This window comes from Salvelinus sp. IW2-2015, linkage group LG33 (assembly GCF_002910315.2).
Source record: "Salvelinus sp. IW2-2015 linkage group LG33, ASM291031v2, whole genome shotgun sequence".
NCBI lineage: Eukaryota > Metazoa > Chordata > Actinopteri > Salmoniformes > Salmonidae > Salvelinus > Salvelinus sp. IW2-2015.
Window position 1 is genome coordinate 16,286,932 of NC_036872.1, and position 20,887 is coordinate 16,307,818.

General features: G+C 41.7%; 1 protein-coding gene across 1 annotated transcript; it reads right to left on the reverse strand.

The window, feature by feature from the left end:
• Window positions 1–1,976: 1,976 nt before the first annotated feature.
• Window positions 1,977–20,635, reverse strand: cenpe (centromere protein E). The gene is made up of 51 exons (XM_070436962.1): window positions 20,488–20,635; window positions 20,073–20,182; window positions 19,888–19,977; window positions 19,191–19,309; window positions 18,990–19,109; window positions 18,083–18,164; window positions 17,906–17,973; window positions 17,750–17,824; window positions 17,608–17,659; window positions 17,392–17,479; window positions 17,176–17,305; window positions 16,942–17,061; window positions 16,687–16,839; window positions 16,459–16,600; window positions 15,623–15,698; window positions 15,225–15,531; window positions 15,067–15,123; window positions 14,823–14,990; window positions 14,513–14,587; window positions 14,310–14,378; window positions 14,076–14,207; window positions 13,770–13,947; window positions 13,501–13,655; window positions 12,818–13,111; window positions 12,573–12,719; window positions 12,376–12,489; window positions 12,211–12,294; window positions 11,975–12,091; window positions 11,669–11,881; window positions 10,974–11,036; window positions 10,317–10,415; window positions 10,004–10,165; window positions 9,686–9,907; window positions 9,507–9,602; window positions 7,955–8,038; window positions 7,442–7,663; window positions 7,164–7,247; window positions 6,983–7,078; window positions 6,647–6,727; window positions 6,413–6,550; window positions 5,001–5,195; window positions 4,694–4,909; window positions 4,372–4,584; window positions 4,052–4,255; window positions 3,723–3,899; window positions 3,507–3,619; window positions 3,254–3,351; window positions 3,028–3,163; window positions 2,619–2,935; window positions 2,466–2,519; window positions 1,977–2,201 (listed from the first exon to the last, which is right to left on the reverse strand). Exons 1-51 carry the CDS (start codon window positions 20,541–20,543, stop codon window positions 2,128–2,130), a joined length of 6,735 nt encoding a protein of 2,244 aa, XP_070293063.1. The 5' UTR covers window positions 20,544–20,635; the 3' UTR covers window positions 1,977–2,127.
• Window positions 20,636–20,887: the final 252 nt, after the last annotated feature.

Here is a 20,887-nt window from a genome sequence, read left to right on the forward strand (position 1 = left end):
CCTGCACAAATAGTTGTTTAGACTAATTCAGTTTCATTCTGGCATGTAGCTTAAGGAGTAGTCCAGGATGTTTGAACTTGTTAGATGGTTCCTTGCCCTGAAAGTAAGCAGTCTGTGCCAAAATAACTGAACCATGGATTAGATTTTCTTTTAAAACCACAAACTAACCCTCAATGGAAGTGATAGGGGCATGTGCAGTGTCTATAGAAATCTACACCCATTGAACTTTTCACATTTTGCTGCCTTAATATCTTAAAAGGGATTAAATGATCTAGATTTTCCCTACAGATCTACTCCACATTTTCAGTGACTCGGGTATTCCTCCTAAAACTGGGATAGGGTTTATTTTTCTGCAGGACAATTACAAAAAAGAAAATGCAGAAGACAGAATGGATTTCCAAGAGGTGTTGAGTGTTCCTAGCACACAAGGCGGCTGAAGGGAGGACGGCTCATAATAATGGCTGGAATTTAGCAAATGGAATGGCATCAAACAGATGTAAACCATGTGTTTGATGTCATTCCACTCCAGCCATTACCACGAGCCCCTCAATTAAGGTGCCACCAACCAGTGGTGGAAAAAGTACCCAATTGTCATAGTTCAGTAAATGTAAAAGACACCTTAATAGAAAATGAGAATAAATCAAGTAATATTTTACTGGCTGAGTTTAAGTCTGAAAGTATTTGGTTTTAAATAGTACTTAAGTGCCTCTTGGTAGGCAGTCATTGTAAATAAGAATTTGATCCTAATTCACTTGTATAGTTAAAAGGTTACATTTTAAAAAACAAAGTTAAAATGTCAGTCAAAATTCCATTTATTAATAAGAAAAGACCATAATTCTCGTTTTTAAAACGTATGGGTAGCCAGGGACGCACGTCGACATTTACAAACGAAGCATATGTTTAGTGAGTCCGCCAGATCAGACGCATTAGGGAGGTTCTCTTGATAAGTGCGTGATTTGGACTATTTTCCTGTCCTGCTAAGCATTCAAAATGTAACGAGTACTTCTGGTTGTCAGAGTAAAAAGCACATCTTTTCTTCAGGAATGTAGTGAAATAAAAGTTGACCCACAAAAAATGTGGCTAAGGTTTAAATATTACTATCCATCAACAATCTCCAACCATATTGGAGAAATTGACAAAAACAATGGCTGTTGCCCTAAGAGTTGTGCGAAGTTGGTAGAATCTTAATGCAAATGACTCACAGCTGAAATGGCTGCAGAAGGTGCGTTCACCAAGAATAAACTCTTATCCAATTATGATATTTCAGTGTTTATTTTGTTAATTTGGAACATTATAACTTTCCTTCACTTTGAAAATGTAGGTAGGTTGTGTAGATCTGTAGGAAAAAACAATTTAATCCCTTTATAGATTTAATTAAGGCAGATTTATTTATATTTTTTTAAGTTCGAGGTGCAGACTTTCTATGGGCACTAAGCAAATCACCTAAAATCAACTCAATATTTGGTTAGCTGTAACCTAGGTGCATGTAAATAAAAACTATCTTGTGGTGGCTAAAGTCAGCAGAAGTTGTCGTGGCTGTTTAAAGAACCGAACCATGGATTAGTTTCCCCTGGCCCATAGACTACTTTCAGGGTGAAGAACCATCTAACATAAAGTGGAAAAATCCTGAACTACTCCAGTAATTACCCTAGTGATCCTCCATCTCTGGAATTGTCAAAAGGGATATCAGTTTAAATTTTCAAACTGTGTGGATTTAGAAAGCTCTTACAATGATGAGTCATGAATGGACAATCTCCTCAATCAAAAACTGCAATCTTTAGTTCAAAATAGTCTGAAAATTATTAAATGGAAGAAACTGAACATCAAGACCACCTTGCATAGAGAACGTTTCAAATCCTCCATTGTCAAAACATGGACAATCTTAAACAAAATGGTGCAAGCATGCCATCTGCTGTTATATCAGAACATTTGAAACTGCAAGTCATATTACAAAAAAGAAAGCTGGTTGAGTTGAGTCTTATTCAAGAAACAGCTCTTTATTTTAAACAATAAAACATTTAATCAAATTGATCAAAGCTAAAATTGACTGACAAATACAATTGAAAACAATGAAAATATTTCCAACGTTGAAATATAGACAATGATTAGTACAATTAGGTAAAACATTTACTGTTGTTTGCATACATCAGATTGCTTTGGTGACAGAGGCCACCATTCGTCCTTTTTATCCACACTTGCATCTGAAAAGATAAGACCAAATCAGCCAAAACAATACGAAATAAAAAACAATGCAGAACCAAAGCAAGCCTGGTATAGGTTAAAATACCAAAGATAGCGTTAACGTTAGTAACAGTGATGAAGTGTTATCACAATTTTGTTACCAACCCTTATACCTCACTCCATTACACCAGTATGTGACAAGTGACATTAACAGCCAGATGAGGTGTTTGTGCTCCAATTAGCAATAACACTTTTATCACAAACACTCAGATTACACCAATTACCCTCTTCTGCACTTCCAGCAGCCTCAATTTCTGATATGGGAATACCCGCAACCTCTGGTAAAACATGTCATTTCATTAAGGCCAACTGCTGTTTGGTGACTGGATACAAACTGAAATTGTAAGGTAAAGTCAAGTAAATTTGAACGTAGTTACCTTGAATGGTTCCAAGGTTGGAGTTATCAAAAAACTGCTTGGGACAGTTGATCGACATGGATTCAGAGCCTGGACGGACATCGAAGAACTTGCTCTTGGGAGAGTCTAGGAACTTCTTGGGAGAGTCAATTAACTTCTTGGGAGAGTTGAGGAACCTCTTGGGAGAGTTGAGGAACTGCTCAGAATTCATGGGAAGGCGGTGTTTTGTAGGAGTACATGGAGACAGAGGCTTGTCTACCACGTCCCTCTTCTTCTCCTTCAGCTTAATTGCTCTAGCCTTCCACTTTGTGATCTCTCCTTGCTGAGTGGACACAAGGCTGTCAAAACAGAGACAAAACAGCAGAGGTCAGTGATATGAGCTCGCAAGAACAGCCAAAGCATTACAGTAATCTTACAGATCCATATCCACCTCTCCAATTCAGAAATTTTGCTCTGTAGCCTTTTCAGTTCCTCCTCAAGTTTGTTCTTTTCAAGGAGAATGTTGCTTTGGACTGTGCGTCCTCTGGCGGTTATCAGTCTGGCATGCAGATCCTGTCCCTCATTGACTGCAATAGAATTAAACATCTCAAATTAGGGGTCATCTAAATATTAACTTGCTGTTTTGGGGTAATCTCAAATTCTATGAATAGATTTACATGACTTTTCTCCCTCCTGTTGTGATCTTCTCAGAGTCTCCTTCAGCGTCCTCAGAGCGTCCTCCTTGTGGTTCAGGACCGTCGTCATCCTGAGTAACCTGAGGGGGAAAATGCAGAACGTCCTAAACATGCATCTTTTCCAATGACTCCGGGAGAGATACTCAAATTCAGCAGTGGTACAAATCAGACAAACAAAGAAAGAATACAAATTTCTATGACATAGGAGGGCATGATTAAAGAAATTAGGCCCTACTCTTCTTGGTGTTTAGAGGATGATGCAGTCATCTCCAACTCCATTTTCAAAACTTTAGCATTCAGCTCTTCAAGCTCAAGAGCACTAGGTGATGCTCTTCTCTTAGCCAGAACCTATACCCCAAAAATAAAACAACTTTATACAGTATTGAACACACCCCACATAAAATACAAATAAAAGCTCAGGGGTGAAATTCCACCTTGCGCCAAACCTTACTTCCGTCTCTCTGAGTTTCTCTTTTAGGATTTGAATAGAGCCCTCCCTGTCCTTGACTTGTGCACAAGCATCCTGAAGCTCAGTTTGTAGTAGCTGGGTGGCTTGTTTGTGGTTTGAGACGCTATCAGCAGCTTTGATCTGGTCCTCTTCCAGCTGCTCAACTCTCATCTGCATTTCCTGCAAACACAAAACATACCTGTTGTAAACTTTGTAAGTCGCTCTGGATAAGAGCGTCTGCTAAATGACTTAAATGTAAATGTAAACTAATCATAGGTTCACTTAGAAAAATGGAAATCATCCATGAGATTGAAAAGTAGTTAAAATGGTACCTTGATTTCTCCATCCAACTGCTGACGTTGCAGGGCAAGTTGCTGGTTGTCCCTCAGCAGGTCAGCTTCAGTCTTGACGGAGGCACGCTCCAGTATCTGCAGTAGAGTAGAGGTCTTACTCCTCTCTTCTTTCAGCTGACTGTCAGCCTGTGCTCGGACCACGCCTAGCTCTTTGAGCAAACCACATCGCTCATCTCGCAATCCCTGCAAGGCAAGAGGAAAAACCATTCAGACAAACCATGATCAACCTCAGCGATACAATTGACATTCTGTATGTGGTAACTAAGACTGGAGAATATTGATGGGGTTAACTACCGTACCTGGAGAGCCAGTGTGTTGGCCTGTGCCAAAGCAGAGCGCCGGGCCAGCTCTCGCTCCAGGAAGTTCTCCACTGCTGCTGAGTCCGGTGAGTGGACCATGCATAGAGCATTCAGCTTCTCGTTGCTCCTCTCTCGCACCCTCAGCTCCTCTGACACTGCCGCTGGGTGAGCAGCCAGGCTCTCCTCAAGCTTCTTCAAAACACTGTTCATTTTCTTATAACATGATACAAGACGATTAGTTTCACAACATACAATATAAAGATATAATTTGTTTCATTTTACAGACAAAACCCAACTATGCAGTAATGTGAGGCCCACCCACCTGGAGGTAACCTTCTCTCCTGTCCAACAGCTCTGACAGTCTCTCATCCCAGACTCCAAGGAGGTCATTCTCAACCACCTTGACTGAGTGACTGGGTGCCTGGGCTCTACAGAGGAGCAGGTCCTGGAGTCTCCTCTCCTCAAATACAGCCAAGTCATTCTGAACCAGGGCTTCAACGTGGGTTTTGTAATCCTTGGCACACAGCTTCAGCAGCACCTAAAATGATTTCACTCAATTTAGCAAAAACTGTTTACTATTGCAGTTGAACTTTAAATAGCAACTATGACAAACATGTGATTATTCGTACCTTTGTATCCCACACTGCGTTAGTGATCTGGACAGTAGATCTATTGATATTGCTATAGATCTTTTTTGTGGGCTTTGGAAGAAGGGGCAACAGTTTCAGTATCATGACTTCTTCAACTTGTGTGACATCGACCAGGGGCCCATGTCCAGGCTTAGAAGCACCATTGATAACAAGCTGGATCCTCACGAGGGACACCTGCAATGGGATAGAATAATTGCTTTTATTATGCTGCCATCGAATGAAGCATTTGTAAAGATTTTGAAATCTACACGGAACAAAAATATAAAAAACGCAAAGGGTTGGTTCCATGTTCCAGATGCACAAAAAATGTATTATTTCATGCACAAATTTGTTTACGTCCCTGCTAATGAGCATTTCTCCTTTGCCAAGATAATCCAACCATCTGATAGGTGTGGCATATCAAGAAGCTGATTAAACAGCATGATCAATACACAGGTGCACTTTGTGCTGGGGACAATAAAAGCCCACTAAAATGTGCAGTTTTGTCACACAAGGTCACAGATGAGGGAGCGTGCAATTGGCATGCTGACTGCAGTAATATCCACCAGAGCAGTTGCCAGAGAATTTAATGTTAATTTCTCTACCATAAGCTGCCTCCGTCTTTTTTGAGAAATTGCCAGTATGTCCAGCCGGCCTCACAACCGCAGACCATGTGTATGGCGTCGTGTGGTCGAGCAATTCGCTGATGTCAAAGTTGTGAACAGACAGAGTGCCCCATCGTGGTGGTGGGGTGATGGTACGGGCAAGAATAAGCTACAGATAAAACACAATTGGATTATATCAATGGCAATTTGAATGCACAGAGATACCGTGATGAGATCCTGAGGCCCATTGCCGTGCTATTCATCCGCCGCCATCACCTCACGTTTCAGCATGATAATGCACGGCCCCATGTCGCAAGGATCTGTACACAATTCCTGAAACCTGAAAATGTCCCAGTTCTTTCATGGCCTGCTTACTCACCAGACATGTCACCCATTGAGCATGTTTGAGATGTTCTGGATCGAAGTGTACAACAGTGTGTTCCAGTCAATATCCAGCAACTTCGCACAGCCATTGAAGAGGAGTGGGACAACATTCCACAGGCCACAATCAAAAGCCTTATCAACTCTTTGCGAAGGAGATGTGTCGCGCTGCATGAGGCAAATAGTGGTCACACCAGATACTGACTGGTTTTCTGAGCCACGCCACTACTTATATATATCTTTTTTTTTTTAAGGTTTCTGTGACCAGCAGATGCATGTCTGTATTCCCAGTCATGTGAAATCCACAGATTAGAGCTTAATTTATTTAAACTGACTGATTCTCTTAGGTGAACTGCAACTCAGTGAAATCTTTGAAATTGTTGCGTTTACATTTTTTGTTCAGTATAAAATCAAGTTCTAGCCCACCTGGAGCTTCTGCATTGAAGCTTCGAGTCTGGAGCACAGTCCCTCTCCTGCCCTGGTGGTACAACAGCTGGTGCTCTGCTCCAGGTTATTGATCTGCTCTGTCAATATGGAGATGGTTGCGTTCGCGTCACTAAGCATCTGGAATGGGGGGGGGAAGTTAATTTGAAAAATGCCACAGCAATTTCAGACAGAGCAGAAGGAATTACTTTTTATCCAATACAATGAAAAACAAACCTTGTGTGAGGTGTCTGCTTCGACTTTGAAGTGAAACTGTCCTTCTTTGAAACCTTTACATTCCTCCTCCAGCTGCTTCATCTGAGGGAAATGCAAAGTAAACATTTAAAGCCATTTTAGCCAAAACCACATGTACCAAAACCTCATTCAAGCTTGGTTCCTGACTCACGTTATGAATCTGCTTCCGAGTTCAGAACAGTCATACAGACTCTCACCATGTCTATACTGTACTCAAGGTTGTTCTTCAGATGGCTCCTTCCATCTTTCATAAACTATCTTTGAAAGACAGCGTAGTTTCTGTTTTTGCTGAGTTAATATAGTTTAACTACGTCTCACTTGTTGTTTCAGTTTGGCCTCTTGTTGTTCGCTCTCAGCCTGCTGTTGTGAGTTCAGACGTTGCTGCTGTTCTAATGTCCTCTGGACTTGTATGACCTGGGGCGAGATTACGCTTTTTAAAATTCTATCTATAAAAATGCACATTTTAAAACTAATAGTCCTATAAATAATTCTGACTCACCATCTCCATATTTTCCTGCAGGTCTCCCTGAATCTGGGACCTCTCATCTCTCATGTGTGTGCCTTCTTCCTGTAGCTGCTGCATCTGAACAAAATGTGACAAAACAGTAAACAAGCAACTATAAGACACCATCACCTGGATGAGTAGAGGCTTTTACTGACATGGGCTGTTTGTTGTTCCTCCTGGACTTTGAAGGACTGGTTCAAAGAAATCCCATTCAGGGGTCAAATAAATTATGTTGACTTCTTGAGAAAAATTAGAGAATTTAAGTCACTCACCATCTCCACATTGTCCTCCAGGTCTCTCTTGAGCTGGTTCCTCTCCTCTCGGTCTCCCTCCAGTATCTCCTGGAGCTTGTCTCTCTCTCCAGTCAGTGAGGTCACAGTAGAGAGCAGCTTCTCCAACTGCCCTGCATGATTCTGAGAGCTGTCCGTCTTCTCAGACAGGAGACGCTCTCTCTCAGCTCGCACAGACTCAAGCTCCTCATTCAGCTGCTTAGTCTTTATCAGGGGGGAAACAGGTGAAATGTTTCATCAATATGCATGTGAGCTGAAGAAGCTACATGTCAAAAAGGGAAAAAGGCTATTAACCTGCTGTTCTAGAAGAGACTCCTTCTGTAAACTTTGGCTCTCAAGGTCAGAGTTCACTTGTCTCTGTTGTCTGAGCTCCTCTTGGATGGAATGGAGAAGTCCTGAGTCTCTGCAGCCTAGAATAAAGCTAACGTGTAGACTTGGAGCACACTTCAAAGTCAGAGGATTGGTTAAGTGGAAAACATTTGGCCATGGCCTCACCATCTCCAGATTTTCCTGCAGGTCACCCTTCAACTGACACCGCTCCTGTGTCATGGTTTCCAGTTCCTCTCCTAGCTGCTGTAGCTGTATAAAAGTTAAACATTTAAATACAAATGAAAATTATCCAGTGTTTGAAAAATATTCTATCACCACCATATGAAATTATTGACAGAGACTAACTTGCTGCTGAAGTTGAGCCTCTTGATGTTCCCTCTCAGTCTGTTGCTCTGAGTTCAGATGTCGCTGCTGTTTCAACTCCTCCTGGAATTTGATGGACTGGTTTGAAGATATACATATTCATGGGTCAAATAAGTAATAAAATCAACAATGTGATTGTAGAATTTAAGTCAAGACTCACCATCTCCACATTGTCCTCCAGGTCTCTCTTGAGCTGGTTCTCTCCTCTCGGATTCCCTCCAGTATCCCTGGAGCTGGTCTCTCTCTCCAGTCAGTGAGGTCACAGTAGAGAGCAGCTTCTCCAACTCCTCTGCATGATTCTGAGAGCTTCTGTCTTCTCAGACAGGAGAAGCACACGCTCAGCTCGCACAGACTCAAGCTCCTCCTTCAGCTGCTTCATCTGAAGAGTAGGTTAGCATTCATATTAGAATCTACACTTCGATTGATGTGACAATGAAATCTGTTGTGCAAGTAAAAGCACATTTTACCTGACTTTGCAGCTCTCTAGATTTGCAGTCTCCGTAGGTTTCATATTTTCCTCTTGATGGTGTATCTTTTCAAGTGCCACCCGTAGTTCCTCCTGGTTTTCAATCATCTGCAAAATATAAAACGTAACTTGTAATATAAAAAGCTTCTGATTGCAATTAGTGTGCGCATTGTTAAACATTCTGTGTAATCTATCACTCACCATCTCCACATTGTCCTCCAGGTCTCTCTTGAGCTGGTTCCTCTCCCTCGGACTCCTCCAGTATCTCCTGCAGCTGGTCTCGCTCTTCAGTCAGTGAGGTCACAGTAGAGCGCAGCTTCTCCAACTCCTCTGCATGATTCTGAGAGCTGTCTGTCTTCTCAGACAGGAGACGCTCTCTCTCAGCTCGCACAGACTCAAGCTCCTCATTCAGCTGGCTTAGTCTTTATCAGGGGGGAAACAGGTGAAATGTTTCATCAATATGCATGTGAGCTGAAGAGGCTACATGTCAAAAAGGAAAAAGGCTATTAACCTGCTGTTCGAAGAGACTCCTTCTGTAAACTTTGGCTCTCAAGGTCAGAGTTCACTTGTCTCTGTTGTCTGAGCTCCTCTTGGATGGAATGGAGAAGTCCCTGAGTCTCTGCAGCCTAGAATAAAGCTAACTGTTAGACTTGGAGCACACTTCAAAGTCAGAGGATTGGTTAAGTGGAAAACATTTGGCCATGGCCTCACCATCTCCAGATTTTCCTGCAGGTCACCTTCAACTGACACCGCTCCTGTGTCATGGTTTCCAGTTCTCTCCTAGCTGCTGTAGCTGTACAAAAGTTAAACATTTAAATACAAATGAAACTTATCCAGTGTTTCAACAATATTCTAACATCACCATATAAAATCATGACAGAGACTAACTTGCTGCTGAAGTTGAGCCTCTTGATGTTCCCTCTCAGTCTGTTGCTCTGAGTTCAGATGTCGCTGCTGTTTCAACTCCTCCTGGAATTTGATGGACTGGTTTGAAGATATAACATATTCATGGGTCAAATAAGTAATAAAATCAACAATGTGATTGTAGAATTTAAGTCAAGACTCACCATCTCCACATTGTCCTCCAGGTCTCTCTTGAGCTGGTTCCTCTCCTCTCGGACTCCCTCCAGTATCTCCTGGAGCTGGTCTCTCTCACCAGTCAGTGAGGTCACAGTAGAGAACAGCTTCTCCAACTCCTCTGCATGATACTGAGAGCTGTCTGTCTTCTCAGACAGGAGACACTCTCTCTCATCTTGCACAGACTTTAGCTCCTTATTCAGCTGCCTTATCTTTGGGAATGGTTTTGGAGATAAAAAATATCTTCAACCTGCACATTGGTTGCATTTAGGTAGTGCATCGTGGCGACAACTGACTAAGAACCTCACCTGGTTTTGCAGCTCTCCTAGACAGGACGTATTCTCTGGAACATCTATGTTGTTCAACCTTGTCTCAACATCTGCATTCTGAGTCTGAAGTTGTTGGATTTTCCCCTGTAGCGATTTGATCTTCTCTTGAGCCCCCCTTAGTTCCTCTTGATTCTCAATCATCTAAAACAATGGTTAAAAAATTAATTGCATTAACATGCACACATTTCAAAAAGTAGAGTAAGAGCAGATTACTGATTCAAATCTTTATGCAACAAGCACATTTCAATCTCACGTCTCTTATGAATTAATGCAGTGTATAATATTTCAGCACCATCTCTACATTGTCCTGAAGGTCAGTCTTCAGCTGGCTCCGCTCCTCTTTAACAGCTTCCAGTCGCTCCTCTAACTCCTTCACTGCCTCTAGTTGCATCTATCGGCAACAATGTAAAGCAATAATTAACAAATACAGTTGAACCATGGTGTTCGGCATCACCCGAATATACACAGTGTACAAAACATTAAGAACATCTTCCTAATATTGAATTGTGTCACCCACCGCCATTTGGGCCCTCAGAACAGCATCAATTCGTCGGGGCATGGACTCTACAATGTATCGAAAGCGTTCCATAGGGATGCTGGCCCATGTTGACTCCAATGCTTCCCACAGATGTGTCAAGTTGGCTAGATGTCCTTTAGGTGGTGGACCATTCTTGACACACGGAAAACTGTTGTGCTTGAAAAACGCAGCAGCGTTGTAGTTCTTAAATATTTTGTCATGCCATTCACTCTCAATGGCACACATACACAATCCTTGTCTCAAGGCTTAAAAATCCTTCTTTAACCGGTCTCCTCCCCTTCATCTACACAGATTGAAGTGGACTTAACAAGTGACATCAATAAGGGATCATAGACTAACCAGGTGAAAGCTATGTCATGAAAAGAGGTGTTCTTAATGTTTTGTGCACTCAGTGTATAAACAATGACTTACCTGCAAACGTAGGTCAGTCTCCTGATGTTCTCTATGGGGCTGGTGTGCAGAGTTCAGATGTTGCTGTCGAACAAATACATGTATTCTGTCAATCCACGTGGATACACAAAATATGATAAAAGTAGAAAGTATGGATTTCAATAGATATAAAAGTAACTCAGACTCACCATCTCCACATTGTCCTCCAGGTCTCTCTTGAGCTGGTCCCTCTCCTCTCGGATTCCCTCCAGTATCTCCTGGAGCTGGTCTCTCTCTCCAGTCAGTGAGGTCACAGTAGAGAGCAGCTTCTCCAACTCCTCTTGCATATTCGGAAGGCGTTCGGTCTTCTCAAACAAGGAGACGCTCGCTCTCAGCTCGCACAGACTCAAGCTCCTCCTTCAGCTGCTTCATCTGAAGAGTAGGTTAGCATTCATATTAGAATCTACACTTCGATTGATTGTGACAATGAAATCTTGTTGTGCAAGTAAAAGCACATTTTACCTGACTTTGCAGCTCTCTAGATTTGCAGTCTCCGTAGGTTTCATATTTTCCTCTTGATGGTGTATCTTTTCAAGTGCCACCCGTAGTTCCTCCTGGTTTTCAATCATCTGCAAAAATATAAAACGTAAACTTGTAATATAAAAAGCTTCTGATTGCAATTAGTGTGTGCATTTTCAAAATAGTGTATTTAATCGATCAATCACCCACCATCTCACTTTGTCCTCCAGGTCTCTCTTGAGCTGGTTCCTCTCCTCTCGGATTCCCTCCAGTATCTCCTGGAGCTGGTCTCTCTCTCCAGTCAGTGAGGTCACAGTAGAGAGCAGCTTCTCCAACTCCTCTGCATGATTCTGAGAGCTGTCCGTCTTCTCAAACAGGAGATGCTCTCTCTCAGCTTGCCCAGACTCAAGTGCATCACTCAGCTGCATCATCTTTGAGGAGAAAAAAAAGGTAAGATCTAATTGTTTTTTTACAAAACGATTGAAGAAACATACTACTAAAATGAAACAGTCAAATAAACTAACCTGCTGTTCTAGAAGAGACTCCTTCTGTAAACTTTGGATCTCAAGGTCAGCGTTCACTTGTCTCTGTTGTCTGAGCTCCTCTTGGATGGAATGGAGAAGTCCCTGAGTCTCTGCAGCCTATAGGAGGAGAGAGTAATATCACATTAATATAACTGACACTTCATGTTTTTGTTTACAGTTAGCTACACCATCAAAGCGCAGCGGTTGGATGAACAAAAACACGGACATAGCCTCACCATTTCCATATTTTGCTGCAAGTCACTGTTCAACTGGCTCCTTTCCTCTGTCATGGTCTCCAATGCAGCTCGTAGTTCCTGTATCTGTGCAAATGAGAAAGATAACAATTTAAAATCTCCCATTTAAAAATGATCCCAGGCCATAACTTGTATAAAGACACTGACTTGTAGCTGATGTTGATCATCTTGTTGGGTACATGACTGCTGTTCTGAGTTCAGATGCTGTTGCCGTTTTAGTTCTGCCTGGACCTGTATCACCTCCTCACTCAGCTGCCTTATCTGAAATACAAATTAACCAAATAAATTGTAAATACCTACTGTAAGGAGACGGCTGAAATTAGTTGTTTTGAGAGGCACTGCACCTGATCTTGGTGTTCCTGGGATAAATTGTCATATTTTTCCTTGGATGATTCACTGTCAGCAAGCTTCTCCTCCAACTCTTTCATGACTTGTTGCATTCCACACAATTGATCTTCAATTGATGCGCGATACTGTTCATTCTCCTTCAGCTAAATAAAAAAATACATTGTTGGAGGACAGCCTTATAGAAGATTCAACAAACACATTCAAGATCATGTGATTTAACAAGGACTAAAGACCAATTTACTCTCAGGGTGGACTGTTCCACAGTAGTCAGAAGCTGACTGTTCTCCAGAGAGGAGCGCGCCAAGTCCTTATGGAAAGTCTCCAGTTGCTCAGTGATGTCGGTGCACTGCTGGGTTAGGTCATTTTCCCTCAACTCTGCTTTGCTCAGGTCATCTTGAAGTTTGACTAGCTGCTCCTGGGAGCTCTGGACATGTTCTCTGAATTGATGAGCTTCCTCCTCACTGCAGGCCTTAGCAGACAACAGCATGTCTCTCTCTTTTTGGACTGCACAGAGCTCCTCCGTGAGATCACATACCTGAACAGCCAGAGGACATTAATTAAAAGATAAGACTTCTCTTAAAAAATACAAGTCTCTGTTGCTCTACGTCAGGGATCTTCAACCAATTTTTTTCTTGGGCGGATGGTCAGGGGGCCGGAACATAATTTGTAGACTACAAATTGACCGCAAGAAGACCAAAACAATCATTTAAAACATTTGTATACGATCACATACTATTATGTGTGGGAATACATTGGAACAGAATTCCAAAATTAAAATCAGTTGAACATGATTTGCTGGTGTTTTTACCATATTCTATGTCCAACATTTTCTATATATATATATATTTTTTCTTCTTACAATACTTGAGCGGCCAAATTATAAACATTTGGGGAACTGTTCTACATCGTATCAAACAGGTTTACCTGCTTCATCAAACTGTTGACTTTATCTGGAAGATCCTGCAGTGCACTCAAATCCTCAATCTTAGCTTGTAGGGTTCTCTCATCTTCATGAGACATCTCCAGCTCTTTCTTCAGGTCAGCAACTGTTTTCTCAAGTTCAATGCGGTCTATGAGATCTAAACAAAAAGAGGACACCCCATGTTAGATAGGTCATTCAATAACTACATGGCAAATAAATTAAAGGCTGGAGAAGAGTAAATACTATACAAAAGACAACCAACATTACAAACTTTTGGGAACTTTTCCATCCAGAAGAGTAGTAAGCTTGGTGTTCTCCTCAAAGGCTCCCTGTAACTCCCTCTGAAGGTCAACCTGCATCTTTTTGAAGCTCGATTTTTCTGTCTCCAACTGATGGCGAAGGCCATTCACCTGAGCTTCCATCCTCTCAAAGCCAGCAGTTAGAGTCACCTGAAAGCAAGGCCAGAGCATAAAGTTAGGGGTAATACAACATGATAATGGTCAATCTATGGAGTGCAGTTTGCATTTAAATACAGGCTGCAAACTGACATATTGGCACTGAAGTAGGGGAAACTTACAGCCCTCTCTTTGAGTGAGATATTTTCACTGCGCAGGTGGGCCCACTCCTTCTTAGTGTCACGGCTCAACCCCTCAGCATCGTCCAGAGAGCGTCGCAGCTGCTTCACTTCTTGGACCAAGTCAACGTCACTCTTAAGAGAAAAGTATGATGGCTATGTTACACCAGGGTGGTGCTGCAACATCACCCATTGTGAACACATCAAGAACAAATCAATTAACAAAAATTAATGTACCGATCTTTGTAGTTCCTCTGCCCAGTCGCCTTTCTTTTTCAGCTCCTCAGACATTGCCACCAGATTAGCCTAGGGATGGATCAGATTTGGCAAATCAATCAAACAGCCATGCAACCCAGCACTCATTGACAAAACAGACCCACATACAATAAATCTTGTTAGATGCAGCTTTTTGCTTCTGCCTAAACATTTCGTAGTTTTACCTCAAGCTCTTGAGATTTGCATCCCGAGGCCTCCATGGCCTTCTTTAAGGAGGAAATGTCATTCAGTAGTTCTTTCTGTAGAGTTAATAAAAGCCAATGAGTGCAAAGCTACAAACCAGCCAGGGAGCATTTCAGAAGTGCTAGTCATCTTAATGACTTCTAATAAGTCCCTAAGATATATTTATGGGCTTGCAATTGGCTTATACCATAGATAGTACATTCCAATTTTAATTACTACATTGAAATAAGGTCAACCTGTTGGTTATATAACTTTTGCCATCTCTAGGCAATCTATGCAGCAGTCTATAACCTCATATTCTCTTTTGCTCTCCTCTTCCAAAGAATTGAACTCATCCATCTCTTTCTTCTCCTCCATCTCCTGAAGAAGTGCAGCCTTTTCTTTCTTCAAGTTTTCAGTCTGTTCCATTAGGATGTTGAGCTCCTGCTTGAGATAATCACGCTCAGTAGAAACCATTTCCTGTCAACAGACAGCATGGTGAGGTGAGAGTATTCAGAAGGAAAATAATAATAAATATATAAAAATAGCTATATACCTTCTCAGACACCAACGTCTCACAGAGTTGAATGGTCTCTTCAAATCCCCTTTTCATCTGTAAAAAAAAAGAAGATAGTTATACATTTTTTGCATTTAGATTAAAGGATTCAACATTCTGCACAATAAAACAGTGAGAAGGAATTGGTGATCACCAACCTGCTCCTGTGCATCAGCAGGCATTTGAGACTTTTCTAGCTGCTTCTCCAGTTCAGCAACCCTCATCTCGAAAGTAGCAACCTTCTCCATGGCTTTCTGGTTCTGCTGAGTCTCATTTTCCAACTGTGCATCAGCAGGCATTAGTGACTTTTCTTCTAGCTGCTTCTCCAGTTCCACAACCCTCCTCTGAAATGTCTCCATTTCCTCCATGGCCTCCTGCTTCTGCTGAGTCTCATTTTCCAGCTGGAGCTCCAGACAGGACACCTTCTCAGACAATTTGTTCAGTTGGTTTGGAGATAAAAATTCACTAGAAAAGCAGAGAATGCAGGAACATGAGTATGAAGGACAACAAGCAGTAAGGAATGTGTAAAGATAAAATGGCAATAGTCCATGTTCACCTTTCTGCAAAACCACGCACGGTCATATTGCTCTGGTTCATCTCCATGTCAAAGGTAGAATCGAACTCCTCGCCATCTGTGAATACACAAACAAAAAAAACAAGCAATTGATCAGGATTCATGTACCAGTACGGCCAGTGCTTGACTTAGACTGAAATAGGTTCCGGTACTACTTTTGGGTGCTGGTACTGTTTAGGTGCAGGAGTTCCACAATATATTTTTTTGTATTTTACCTCCCCTTTCTCCCCAATTTTGATCTTGTCTGAGCGTTGCAAGTCCCCAACAGGCTCGGGAGAGGCAAAGGTGGAGTCATGCGTCCTCCGAAACGTCCCCCGCGCTCCTTAACACCCGCCAGTCAGCCACACCAATGTGTCGGGGGAAACACTGTTCAACTGGTGACCTGGTCAGCTTGCAGGCACCCGGCCCGCCACAAGGAGTCACTAGGGCGCGATGAGCCAAGTAAAAACCCACCCACCCCCCGGCAAAACCCTCCCCTAACCCAGACGACACTGGGACAATTGTGCGCCATTCTATGGAACTCCCAGCCATGGCCGGTTGTAGCACAGCCCATGAATGAACCTGGGTCTGTAGTAACGCCACGGTGATGCATTTCCTTAGAACGCTGCGCCACTCGGGAGGACTGCTCCACAATACTTTTGATCTAAAATTCTATAAGAGCTCAAGCAGTAGAACATTTTAGGTGCTGGTACTCCGCTCCATTGAGCTCCTGCCAAAGTCAAGCACTGAGTATGGCAAAATATAGCATACTGTATAAAGCAGAGTAAAAGCTATCACTGAGATTGGTATTAAGTATATTTTTTCCAATGCGTACTTACCTTCATTCTGCTCTGTCAAGACAGACATATCAGCTTTTCTCTTTTTGAGAAAAGGCTCAGCAAAGCTTAGGTCAGACTCTCCCGCATGGTGGAAGGCTGGTGATGGCAGTTTTCCACCCCACGTAACCCTACGTTTCGGCATCTTTACAAACAGACACGGTTAAACATAAAAAATAAAGTACTAAAATAAAGCATCAGATACTTATCTGCAAGGCACTAAAAGTCTACCTTTTTGATGGTTACGAAGTTTGACGAAGTGACTAGAAGTTTGGTTAAATTCTTAATCCTGTCCTCTTGTTCTCTTTGGAGCTGATCCTTCTCTTGCAAAATCTGGGACAGAGTCTCCTTCTCTGTCGCGGTTGTTTGAGTGACGGATGAGACCTAAGGCAGTGTACAAAAATAAAAACGTTGAATTTACAACTACTTGAAGGAGAGCCGGCAACATTTCTAAAGAACCCCAATAGCCGGTACAGGTAGACTTGCCTCATGAAGTCTGCGCTTGAGGTCCACAATTTCATTTCTGTATCTTCTCAGAAGGGCTCCGTCATCAGAAACCTCTGTGACATGCGGGTCATTCTTCATGTTCTTTGCTGCACTAGCAAACTAGATTATAGAGATGGGCAGTTGATTAGATAAGAATGTAACATTTGTCTGATCTTAAATCCGTATTTTTAAATATTTTAATATGGAAGTCTGACACACAAGAAAGTTACCCACTTGAAGAGTGCTAAGTGTTTCTTCCAGAGTAACTGGGGTGATGGTGCAGATGATGACAGTTTTTGCATTTCCACCCAAGGAATTTTGGAGAATACGGGTGAGTTTACTGTCCCTGTAGTTAGTGAAACCCCTGAATGTATGGATAAAAATACATTAGTGAACATTAAACACATGGCATAAGTTAAACTAAAAAAAGTATAAATAACTAACACCTACTTCTGGGTTTCATCAGACAGTTTCTTGATCACTTGACCGAGGGTGAACAGGCTGCGATTTATATTACATCCTTCTTTGAAACGTGTACCTACAATATCAGATGTCAAAAGTCACACAAAAAACCACAAGCAACTGAAATCGACCACCAAATGAAGGTTGTTCAGATTCCGATATTTCACACTGTTGTTACATTAGCACAGGTATCAAACCACTTACCTTCAGCACCTGTTTGACTTGCTCGCTCAGCCCCAGCCAGGTCAACCAAATTCTACATGAAAATGAAGACTGGTAAGAAAAAAATACAAAATGGAGGACCCATATCTGAGGTCACAAAACACACTTGACTGTGGCAGCTTACCAAATGGGACACAATAATGGCGCCGTCTGAATTTTCACCAGATGCAGAGTCACCCCTGTCACGACTCTCCAAGATCTAAGAAAAAGCATCAGCATTATCTCCAGCACAGATACCAGAAATGCATTGTCTATTGTGATGTATAACAAAATGTCTCACCATGCGGAAAATTGTGTGCGAACGACTGCTTCGCTGGTTCATTTTTGTCTTTCCATAATGGCGATTCTCTAGCGGATACATTTAACATCAAATAGAATAGTGTCAGAATGTTATTCAAGCAATACATAGACTATACTTAGTCTGGCATGCTGGTTGAAATAAGGTAGAGTATTTTACTTTCTCCTTTTCTAATCCACGCAAGGGCTTGCTCAGGAGATGTCACCAGTTCCTCAGTTAGGTCAGCTACATAGACAGTTTTCTGCAAAGACAGGCATGTCACCATTTATTCCACCATTCAAAATACCAGGGTTGTGAACATTAGTCCAAAGTAGCAAAACGTTCTGTTTTGCAACTAAAACAAGAGTTTATATTGGATAAATTAGGGTTGGTTCTAGGTCTTGAAAACCCTTTTCTGGAGATGAACTACAATTATGAAGATGTGTTTTAATGTTTGGAAACATCAATAAACGTCGCTACAAACGGTTTTCGAAATGTATGCTGATATGCCCCTTATCTTTCATATCAGCAAGAAACAATCTCTCAAATAAAAAAGATTCACCTACTGAAGCAGTTTTGCACAGATCCATATGCTGTGTGCCTCCAGTTGACGAAGTATACTTCCTCCTCTGTTACGCTTACACAGGTGTTCGGGGCACACTAGATTGCCAATTAGCACAGGTGACCGCCTATGCCTTCTGTCAGTCTTCCATAAACAAGCGCTGTAACATGGAGATATGGCCGTGTGGGAACACTAACCATAAAAATTGTGTGTAGTAATTTAACCTTTTTTTTGCTGATATGAAAGACATGTTCCTCATGTTTCCAAAACCGTACCGCAAACGATGCGTTTTGACATTCAGAAAGAGCGTTGGGACTCTTAAAAAAAACTCTCGGCCAGAAGATACTGCCATCAATAGGCGCTAAAAGGTAGTTAGCGTCTATGAATGGGTTATATAGGTCCATCCCTGTTTCGTTCACTTTGAGAAACATTTTTCACAAGAATCAGTGTAATGAATACACCCCAGCCATATCTTTATTATCGTCTAACAGTTATATTGTCTTACAATATATCCATCAAACTTACATTGTTTCCCTCTCGGATCTCTAGAGGTTTCCTTTTCCAACTGTCACAGAGCAAATCTGTCACTGTTTCATTGTAGATCTCCAAGTACGACACCCTCAGGAGGAACTCCTTTTTTGGACACTAAAGCAAAAATGAAAGCAAACCACTTACAACACTAAACACGTGCATATTATAGAAAATAAACAATCTACTACTACTCACATTTTTTATAGTCTGGAAGACATCCTCCATGGCAAGGGGTATAACTCCTGGAGTAAGAGAACTCCCCATCATAGTGAAAGTCTTTCCAGATGAAGTTTGTCCATAAGCAAATATTGTTCCTGAGAAAATAATGTATGCCACTTAATATATGTCAACACCAAGTTAACCCAATAGAGAGTTCAAATACAACTATAGTGTTACTAAATAGTGTTCATATAGCCAGCAGCATACCACTGCTGGCTTGCTTCTGAAGCTAAGCAGGGTTGGTCCCTAGATGGGAGACCAGATGCTGCTGGAAGTGGTGTTGGAAGGCCAATAGGAGACACTCTTTCCTCAGGTCAAAATAAATATATCCTGTGTAAGGTGCCGTCTTTCGGGTGGGACGTTAAACGGGTGTCCTGACTGTGGTCACTAAAGATCCCATGGCACTTATAGTAAGAGTAGGGGTGTTAACACCGGTGTCCTGGCTAATATCCCAAGCTGACCCTCATACCATCACCGTCACCTAATCACCCCCAGCTTACAATTGGCTCATTCATCCCCCTCCTCGTCCCTGTAACTATTCCCCAGGTCGTTGCTGTAAACGAGAATGTGTTCCCAGTTAACTTACCTGGTAAAATAAATAACAATAGTTATGGTCAAAATACTATAATCTGAGAAGATAATGTATTGCACTTGTTCACAATCCCTCCTTTACCATTATAACCTTCAACAGTGGAGACAACAAGAGGCTTTGCAAGTTCCTGGTACAGCTGCAGAGTTGTTTCTTCAGCACTAAATACACGGTCTGTCAGGGAAACAAATCAGACACAGAAGTGATTGCCTGCACGTTCAGACACAGTATGACAGACAGCATTCATCCTCGCCTTTTTGAAAGCTCACCAAAACTGAAGTTCTTGGTAAGATTTCCATCGTCAACCTGATAAATTGTCTTCTTATCCGTTTTCCAATACAACTTGACTGGCTCGGCGCTTTCTGCAGCAGTTTCCTCCCTACGACGAATATAACGAACGTTAAGACAGATATCCGCAGATAAAGCTAGGCAACGTTAACTAGCAAGTTAATTTCTCAAATGTATCAGTTATTATACAATGTAAATGACATAAACCATAACATTATCCAACGTTGGCTTTGTTAGCTTATTCATCTAATGTTAACTAATAAGCTATCTGCCAGAGCTAACCAGCTAGCGAATGTTACGATCCCTAACGTTACTCACAATTGCTAGCTTATTCTTTACTAACGTTAGCTAGTAAGCCAGCTAGCTATATTTAAAAAGTTCAGAAAATAGCCTCACCTTTCTATCAGAGGTCGAACCCGTACACAGACTTTGACAGCAGATTCCTCTGCCATTGTATGTATATATATATAATAAAATAAAAAAAATTAAGTCCCTTTCACTCGATGAATAACGTTAGCTTTCTGGCTAGATTCAAAAGTTGAGTTTGAAAATGTGCGCACTGTCTTATCCTTTGTTTTCATTGGACGGCGTCATAATTCGGAAGGCTGCACATTACAGGGGTGGGGGGTTCTGAGGGTATCGGGCTTTTCATAACGCGTTAACTGCATTTAAAAAATATACAAATATTGATAACACTAGTTAAAATATTAAGCTATGACCAAATAAGATAAAAAGAATAGCGATACTTACTCACAAGATATAAAGAAAACATTACCTCTTAATTTTTGAAAGTGGT